This window comes from Mastacembelus armatus, chromosome 12 (genome assembly GCF_900324485.2).
Source record: "Mastacembelus armatus chromosome 12, fMasArm1.2, whole genome shotgun sequence".
Lineage (NCBI taxonomy): Eukaryota > Metazoa > Chordata > Actinopteri > Synbranchiformes > Mastacembelidae > Mastacembelus > Mastacembelus armatus.
The window spans coordinates 14,831,297-14,840,707 of record NC_046644.1 but is presented as its reverse complement, the minus strand read 5'-3'; the positions used below and the strand labels follow the sequence as shown (position 1 = coordinate 14,840,707).

The 9,411-nt window shown below is 36.7% G+C and overlaps 1 protein-coding gene across 1 annotated transcript; it reads left to right on the top strand.

Annotated features, from left to right (window-relative positions):
- Nucleotides 1–1,067: 1,067 nt before the first annotated feature.
- On the top strand, nt 1,068–6,514 carry oacyl (O-acyltransferase like). The gene is made up of 15 exons (XM_026297810.1): nt 1,068–1,143; nt 2,643–2,776; nt 2,876–2,954; nt 3,052–3,187; nt 3,299–3,495; nt 3,746–3,952; nt 4,035–4,137; nt 4,257–4,358; nt 4,516–4,681; nt 4,789–4,868; nt 4,988–5,095; nt 5,271–5,394; nt 5,527–5,713; nt 6,112–6,254; nt 6,389–6,514. The coding sequence occupies exons 1-15, from the start codon at nt 1,077–1,079 to the stop codon at nt 6,512–6,514; spliced, it is 1,959 nt and encodes a 652-aa protein (XP_026153595.1). The 5' UTR covers nt 1,068–1,076.
- Nucleotides 6,515–9,411: the final 2,897 nt, after the last annotated feature.

The window sequence follows — 9,411 nt, the reverse complement described above, 5'->3', positions numbered from 1 at the left end:
TGAATGAAGACAGAAATACATACAGTCCTCATATTCGTCATTAGTCACCATTTTTAAAAGACGATGCTAAACAAGTCTAAACAGTTGCTAAGTTGCCAAAACTGCTACTGAGGGTGTGACATGCTTCACAGCAGAGATAGAGACTTGGACTTGGGCCTCAAGTCGCACTTAAGTCCAAAAAAAAGCAATAAAATTCCTTAGATGAACCTGAGCAGATATGTATGCAAGGAATACAGCAGAAGACACAATGCTCATTTCAACCATAAGAGACATGGTTTGGACTCTTTCTCAAAGACTTAAGAGCTGACTTAAAGTTGCAAACAATTACTGCTGAGCTTCTCTGCTTCACATGCACAAAGCAAATTAGAGGAGACAGGCAAAGTGAGAAAAACCAGAATAGAGGACAAAGTACATGTGTCAAAAAAAGAACAGATGTCGACTACATTAAAACTCGGCAAACAGTCTGAGGCCAAACAGTTCAAAGAGACAAACAGTCTTAGGCAAAATAGTTCAAGGTGGCAAACAGTCCCAGGAAAAGAGTTTAAACAGGCAAACAGTCCCAGGTACTATACATTAGAAAGAAATTCAGATGTAATGTAATGTGATGGTTGTACATGACCTATGGATACAAAACAAATTACATATGGGGATTAATCCAGATCAGGTTAGAGGCGTCTCTTTGGTTGTTTAACAATGTAAGATGCACTTTAATTCTGGTGATTTCATGTGGTGACATTATAATAAAGTCTGGATGTTTATATTTGCTTTCTCGTGTAACTAAACCCCACTCCCACCTGTTGCAGAAAACCAGAAAAACACGACCCACGGTTACCAAGGTAGCTTTTTAAATCCACCCATTGAAGATGGATTTCACACTATTTCACACCTTCTTGATGATGATGATGTGAAGCATCCACTAGGGTTTCTCATTTAAAACTCCTTGCTCATTAAAAGATGCAGTCAGTCCCGACATGGCCCACCAGGCTTGTGTAGTGCTCTTTCTGCTTGCAGCTGTACACTCAGGTTGTACACAAGTTTTAAAAACTATGCAAGCATTGAACGTATCTCAAAGATGTATGGAGGATACCAACACTTTCCTCTGGGAAATGATGCAGGACAGGCCGAAGGAATACGCTGTTATCAGTAAGTCTTGCTACCTTTTTATGTGCATGTCCAGTTAGACCACAGAGCTCAGACTGGGGCCAACTGTTTTTGAAGAGACTCTTCAATTTCAACTTAACTTCAAATTTCAAAAAAGATATATAGTACAAACATAAAAATATATGATATATGATATATAGTACAAACATAAAAAAGGATCAGTGCATGTACTAAAGGCTTTAAGGCTGCATATTGAAAACTGTATAAGAGATATTTGCAGGATAAGGGGGATGATGTGATGATGGATAACAGTGGTTACAGTGGTTATAACAGTGTGGGTGTTATCACAGTTTTTTTAACATTATTTATTTTTCAATTTGATTTATTTTTCTTTAACAATCCATTGTTTCACATTATTCCTCCTCCTTGTTGTTTAAAGGGTAAGTTCTTGTCTTTTTATTTATAAAATACTTTGTGCCTGTTAATTGTTAAGGATGTTTTCATATATATGAAGTTTATTATTACTCTTAAATGAAATTATTTGCCTTTTCTATAACTATTTTCTGAAACTTTATCGACCAAATGATCTGCAGAGTAATCAGCAGTCAAAATAACAGGTAACTTAGCCTCCAGTGTCTAATGCTAGACAAACTATATGCACGACCCCTATTACAATAACCACACAGAAGGACATTAACCATGTAAACACACTGAAGCGCTAGAGGTGAAATGAGCAAACAGAAGAGGATGTTTAACACTCACGTTATTTCACGTCTTCTTTCATTCGTGGCGTTGAAATAGTCCCACAACTTTTTCTGGCGGGAGTTTGGGTTTTTACCATAAAACTCCGTAGATGGAAACACCGAAGAACATGCTACAAACACATTTAGTTTGTTTTTATGTTTGTCTGTTTGGGGACAAAACTTAACTGGCTGCAAAAAATTTACTTGAGCTTATTTTCCCCATGTTCACAGTTTCACAGCGACTTGACCACATTTGTTTGTTTCAAACTTTCGTACAAATAAACTCTGGATGAACTGAAGGGTCACGTGGTAAGTGCTTTGTCACGTGACCCGAAAGAAGGCAGCCGCTTCCTGGTGAAATATTTCTCACGTGTTTGAAGTAGTTTTGTCATCTTTTGAGAAATACATTTTAAAATTTGATAATTACATTTTTCTGTTAAACAAACACACATTTTCATTTTAATTATTCAGAATTATTAATTTCCTAATTTTTAAAGGTTAATATTGTGCAGTGTAATATCAGAGCCAGACATTTGAACCAAGATGGGTGCTGATTTATTTCTTTAAAGCAAGTATATAAAAATGGGAAAGACCATGAAATAATAAATAAAGTGTAGCTGATGTGGGGTCGTGTTTTTCGTGTTTTTTTATCATTACATTGTATAATGAAGATCTGCAACTGCCATATCATTTTTTAAGCCATATGGTTTATGATGAAAATCTAAAATGAGAATTTTTTTAATTCTATTGAAAGATAACACTTTTTTCACTATATTGTATTTGTGCGTTTTCATTCAGTGTACGATGCATTTGGAAAGCAGGGTAGCGGTATTATTGAAGGTAATGTCAACCAGCCTGGTATGATGCAGCAGTGTCGCTCTGCCCACGGTCCTACTTTCTCTGGACAGTATTGTCAGGTGTTCATTAGCCAGGTAACAACAAAAACTGTAATTAAAGAAAACAAAATGTCATCCTGACAGTTGGCTACTAGGTGACAAAGAGAAGATCTTAAAGCGTTTTTCCTGCCACAGGGAATGTACATGTACTTTGTGGGTGTCTGTGTTCCTGACTCCTGTGGAGAAAAGGATGTGCAAAATCTGGCTCTGCACGGTCAGTTATTTAAAATTCTCCTTTCTCTGGATTCACTGTAATCCTTGTTTATATATATTATAGATTTTTACTTATGTTTTTTGTTGCCTCATAACAGGGAAACTTCAGCTTGGTCAGATGTCCCTTATTCCGCCTTTACCCCATATCCTGGTCAATCAGTCTGCCCAGGAGGTGACCATGACCCACTGTTTGTTAAACACCTTAACTCCTGATACCTCAGATATCATCTGCATGTCAGTATATGACTGGACTTCTACCCTTTCTACTCTTTTATGTGCATGAACACGTGACTTTAAACAGAACTTTTCCATTATAGGACACTTTATATACCTTTTCTTCTGCAGAACTGTGTGCTGCGTAATGATAGCAATTCCTCTTCTGGCTACCTTGCTGACAGCTATAATAAGGTGGAAAAGGAACAGGGAGGTCAGTCCATCTGAAGAGTCCTTCTGTTCAAACACTGGCCTCAACCTTTATGGGACGCTGAAAACCGACAACTCCCATAGCAGTGAAACAAATAGTAGAACTTTAGAGGAAAATAGTGAGTATGATGTCTTTTATGAGTTTTTATGAGAGTGCTTGTTCACAGAGAACAATTACAAGATGACACATCACAGGGATTGACAGATGGTAAATATTAAATAATTTACTTTAAATATATAAACATAACAGACCTTTATGAGACCATGACTAAATTTCCATTAACCAAATACTTCACTAACAGTAAACTGGTGCAGTGTTCAAACTTTTTTATATCGAATTTGTTGTTGTATGAATATTCTCTTTCATAGACAGCACCAAGAACACGCCACAGTGTTTTCCTCGAAGCTGCTTGTACCAAGGCCTGCAAGCTTTCTCTTTACAGACTACCACTAAAGGTGTCCTCAGCACCTCTGTCCCAGGTGGAGGCTATGCATCTCTGAATGGCATCCGCGTTCTCAGTCTGTTTTGGATCATGAGTGGACATACTACACAGATACCTATATTGAGCAGCCTGGGTATGACAGAATTATTGCACACCTACCTACCAAGACTAACTGGTATTTGATTATTCATTATGTAAGCCACTTTGTTTTGCAGATAACATAAATAGCTTGTTGAATACAGTAGAAAGTAACATTCTACATGTGTTTACCATCGGTGGACCTGTTTTTCTGGGTGTAGACACCTTCTTAGTCCTTGGGTAAGACTATATATATTATATAGTATATATAATATACAATTATTATTATTATCATCAGAAAGTTTTTTGTTTTTGTTTAGCTTTTTTTTGTAGTTTTTTATATCAGCTTCTATGTTCAGGGGTCTGCTTAGTGCCAGGTCACTACTGGGCTGTATTGATAAGGCCAAGGATAAACTTACCTTCAGTCTGGTGGCCAACTACCTGTTCAGGAGAATTAAAAGGTACTGACAGTATATTGATCATTACACAACAATTAAGCTATTGATCTATGTCACTGACTTTTTAAAAAACTCCTTCATTATAATCATGAGCTCTAAACTAACGATAATGTCGGTGTGAACTCGTCATGTTTTGCTGTTTGTTTTTTCTTTGTTACAGGGTTCAGCCGCTTCATCTGTTCATTACATGTCTGGCCACCGGCATACTGCCTTTGTTCCAGTGGGAACCATTCTGGTTTCCAGATCTAGAGAATTTCATGGATTGTAAGAAGTACTGGTGGGCTAATGCAGTATTTGTCAGCAATCTGATTCAAGTCTCTCAGATAGTAAGGGCAACCACTAGTATAGTGACTGATTCTTTTCTTGACATATATTGACCAAATGTGACCTTGACCTAACTTTAATTGAATATTTTTCCCTAATCTCTCTCCAGTGTATTCCTTGGACATGGTACTTGTCTCTTGACTTCCAGTGTTTCCTCACCACTCCCCTGCTGCTCTATTTTTACAGATTGTATGTCCACGTTCCTTCATTCTCATATTATTGTAAAATGTTTCTAAGTTATGCATACTATCCACCACTGTGAGCACTACACAGCTGTAATTTTATCTTTTCTATCTTTTGTATACCAGGAACAAAGGTGTGTTTGCGGCTGTGGTAATAGGCCTCCTGTTGGTAACCACTCTTTCTGGTGCTGTTTTAACTGCACTGCTGCAGCTGCAAGTTACCTACATTGGACAGTAAGACACTGATGATGGGCTAATATAGTGCAAACAGCTTAGGAACCACATAAAGTAATTTAGCGTGACTTAGATGTCAAATAAAAAAAATCACTTTGCATTTGTACAAAAGAAAGCATAAATGCCATTTTCAATTGATGCTTTATTTGTTATGTGTGTTTGTTTTTTTTTTTAGCTCAGTTGGGAATTATGCCTTCCAATACTATCACAAACCCCACACTAGATATGGGCCTTTTCTATTAGGGATCCTGACTGGACTGTACTTGGGAAAAAGGAAAAATCCATTCATAAAGAAAAAGGTAACAACATTTGACCAGAATAACTGTATATAATTTGAACACTGTACGCTTTTGTGATATTACCAAGCCAAAACGATAGTACACATAAAAGACGTTTAACTGCTGTCTCACTTTTGTGCTTACTGTGTCCAGTGGCAAGCAGCACTTGGTTGGTTCTTTTGTCTTTCACTCCTGGCTGTGTTGTTTGGATTGTCCTATCTCCTAGTGGAGAGCCCGCCCTACCCATCTGTCCCACATGCTCTGTATCAGGGACTGCACAGGCATTTGTGGGCTCTGGCTGTCATTTGGATCATACTGGCTTGTGAAGACGGTTATGGAGGTAAACTAAATTCAGAAAAACGTCATATTCAGAACCAACAAAATAAAATAGAAAACACTTGTTTTCATTATAACTGGCTAAGCTTTGATATTAACTACTGTAGGGCAGAAATGTGTAAACAATCCTAAAGTGAAAAGAGGCATGTAGCCACACAGGCACTTGCTGTTTAAGAATTTAGCAATATCAACTAAAATATACTGTAGTGAATTTTTATATTTAACCTTAATATAATTTGTTTTGCTAATGTCTTATCTACTGTATCTTACAATACAGTATCCTACAATATACACAAATCCATTAGGTTCAAATACAGTAAATATATGCTCATTCCATAAAGAAAAGATATATATTGAAAAATCTATGCCACATTTTCTTTATGTTTTTCTCTCATTTTCCAGGGTTTATCAAGAGCTTCTTGTCAATGGGCTTTTGGGTCCCACTTTCCAACATTAGTTTTGCTTGCTATCTGATACATCCGATGTTCATCATCCTCTATCTGGCCTTGCTACAGACCCCTATCCACTACACAGAAATCAATTTTGTGAGTGCTTCAAACAGCTCATTTTTTCAGTTTCATTAAAACCTACTGCTCAGGCATTGCAGATTTGACCATTGTTTGCTACTGTCTCTGTATCTTTTTAACTTAATACAATGTATGCCTCCTTTCTTTTTTAGCTGTACCTGTTCCTTGGTGTCTTGATGCTATCTGTAATTTTGAGCTACATCTTGACTGTGCTGGTTGAGAAGCCCTTCGTCCTTCTAAAATGGAGCTGTAAACGGATGGACGTCAGAAAACAATAGACAATATATAGTTTCCAGTTATTTGCTCACCTAGTCTAATGTTCTGTTTTTGATTTAAAGGTTCTTAATATTTTATCTTCTGCATATAAAGATATGTTGTATTTCCTATCATAAATAACTTCATTATTCAAGTGTTAATAGGAAACATGCAGAAAACATGTTCCCTATTCAGGATTAGTTGTGAAATTCAATATGCATAATATCATTTACTGTTTTAAAGTTTAATTTCAATATGGAAGTTCTAAAAACAGGAGTATGTCAAGATTACAGCCAGATTACAGGACTAGTGTGACTGGCTTCGTTGCAATTCAAAGTTCATATTTTCCCTCTGCAATATTTCCTGTCCTTTAAAGGGTTCTGTAAGACAACACAAATAACTTGGGCTATATTTTGACTGCATTTTCCATAACAGCGGATCAGAATGTGCAATTGACACTGAGTCATCTGATGAGATCATAACAAAGGTTTTCTGTTTCTTATGACGCAAAAAAGCAGAGCCACATTTCCATCCTAGCACTTGAGGGATGCAGGGCATGTGCTCTGCTGTGTCCTGTATTAAAATGAAACAGTGAAAAGCCTGAAAGAAAAATCATGAATCATGAATCAACCATTGTTGCTGTTTATCTCATGCAATTAAAGAAAAACACATTCAGTATGTGGTGATTTTCACTGAATTAATAGTATCAAATCTGCATTTCTGGGAGAGTTTGAAAGCTGATGATGTTATGTCATATGCAAATGTGTGTTCGGACATCCTCTGTTTACCATGTTTGACACCAAGATGGTGTTAAAAACAATTTTTAAAAAAATCTTGCACAATTCCCATTGTTAGCACTCACAGTGAATAGTGTAGCTGTGTCTTGTATTTGTCATTTGTCATAATCTGTTCTGGAAAGGCAGCCTTTAACTGACTTTCTCACACACCCACCCAAAGAAAACATGCATGACGTGCACTTCTTATGTGCTGCAAAATTCTCCACCTGGTTACATCCGGGGCGAATACAGGGAATAGGGGCAATCGCCCGACTGAGACAGCAACAACATGGTGCAAAAATATATCTTGCTTTGGTAAGATGATAGTTCTCTCTGCATGAATACCTGAGCCCATAGGGCCATGTCCAATCCAATGCTTCACAACAACATGCTCAGGATGGCGTAACATGTCTGAGGTTGTTTAACAGGTCTATAAATGCTAGTTTGGAGGAAAAAGTTTAAGAAATACTGAAGTTATTAGTATGGTGTCATTAGTATGGTGCCTGACACATTCAATATTGTAAATTCATCTTATATATGTATTTAGAATATTTGACATATATTGTTGTGTAGTTGAATACGTTACTTGTTGCCCACCAGCTACACCCCAGCAGCTGTTCCTTGTGGAGACCTATAATGTGTTGCTTATTAGAAGCCACAGAACGTCTCACATGTACACAAGCACGTCTTAAAACAACTACTTCATAACAAGTCCTGTCTGAGATCCATCTGTGAGTCCTACTGAGTCATTATGAATAAAGCTTCACCCTAAAGGTTCAAATGTATTGTTGTTGGTGCAAAATAGTTTTAGTTTAAGGAACCTTCTCTTAAGTTGTTTTTTTTTATTCCTCAAAATGAAATAAAGTAGAATATCAATGCAAATTAACATACTTCCATGTGCCTGTACATGCACCAGTACTCCAATGGTATTCTTTCTGTCGTTTAGTAGATTTACAAGGCTCCACAAGGTGTGTGAACAACAGTGTTGACATAATGACACAAAGACTAAAATGTCACGAAATATCATTTTGACAGTTTGTGTCCTTGTTCTCTTCTCTTTAAGTGTGTGGTTGTGAGAAGTTACATTCATGAACTTTATCACTGATTCCTTGTGCACGCACACACACGCACACACACACACACACACACACACACATAAACAATTGTGACGTTGCACATTGCTGTGGCAAAGTAGTTGTAGGGGTATCTGAGTTCACAGAGACATGTAGTAGCTCAGAATAGACATAAACTATTATAGTTCTATTATAGTTTTTATTAATAAAAATCAGATGTGAGACATTATTATTTTCTGAGAGGATTGCTGTTCTTAAGCCACTGTTTACAACATGACCTGTCAAGTGGCCAATGAACAAGCTTAAATTTCTCATCATAAAACTGTCCTTCAATTATGAATCCACATTTATTAAGCATGATTGTTTCTTTTTCATTATTTTTCTTTTTTAAACATGAAGTCAATGTACATGAATGAAGGCCCTACTCCAAAAAAAAAAAAAAGGAAAAAACATTTTGAATGGGCTTAACAGTGATGTACAGGAGAGCAAAATGAAAATGTTATTCTTGAGAATATACACTTAATGAACTAAACTAAAAAGGGATGATCATGATTAATAATAGCATATTTACTAATTGTGATCATCTCACAAGTTGTATAAAACTGTACCTCAGATGACCCTAAAGAATTCAAGCTACCGAGCAGAAAGTGTCCTGCTTGTTTATAAATACATAATTAATATGGCCAATGCCATACTATAGAACTGAAAAGAACAATTGTTAGAGAAATTAAAATGTTACCCTCAGGTTTGTTAATCCACTTTACTTTAATGTAAGTCAAAAGCACTGTTGAGTAGGGCCTGTTACCTCTTGTCTCTTCTTAAGGTCAGTCTGTTCTGACCTTCACTTTCTGATAAGACACTTAGTATCGAAACCCAGATGTTTTGCAGTTTCATGGGAAACTGCCTCCTCTTTCTTCTTTTATCACATGACTGTTTGTATCATAGTATTAAAATGATGTGCTGCCCAGCTAAGAGCCAGTGATCCTCATGCTGTACCAAGGTGCTATGTGACTGTTACTCCTTGCAAGTAAAACGTCTATATAATCTTACCGAAGTTCGTCCTCTGAGTCT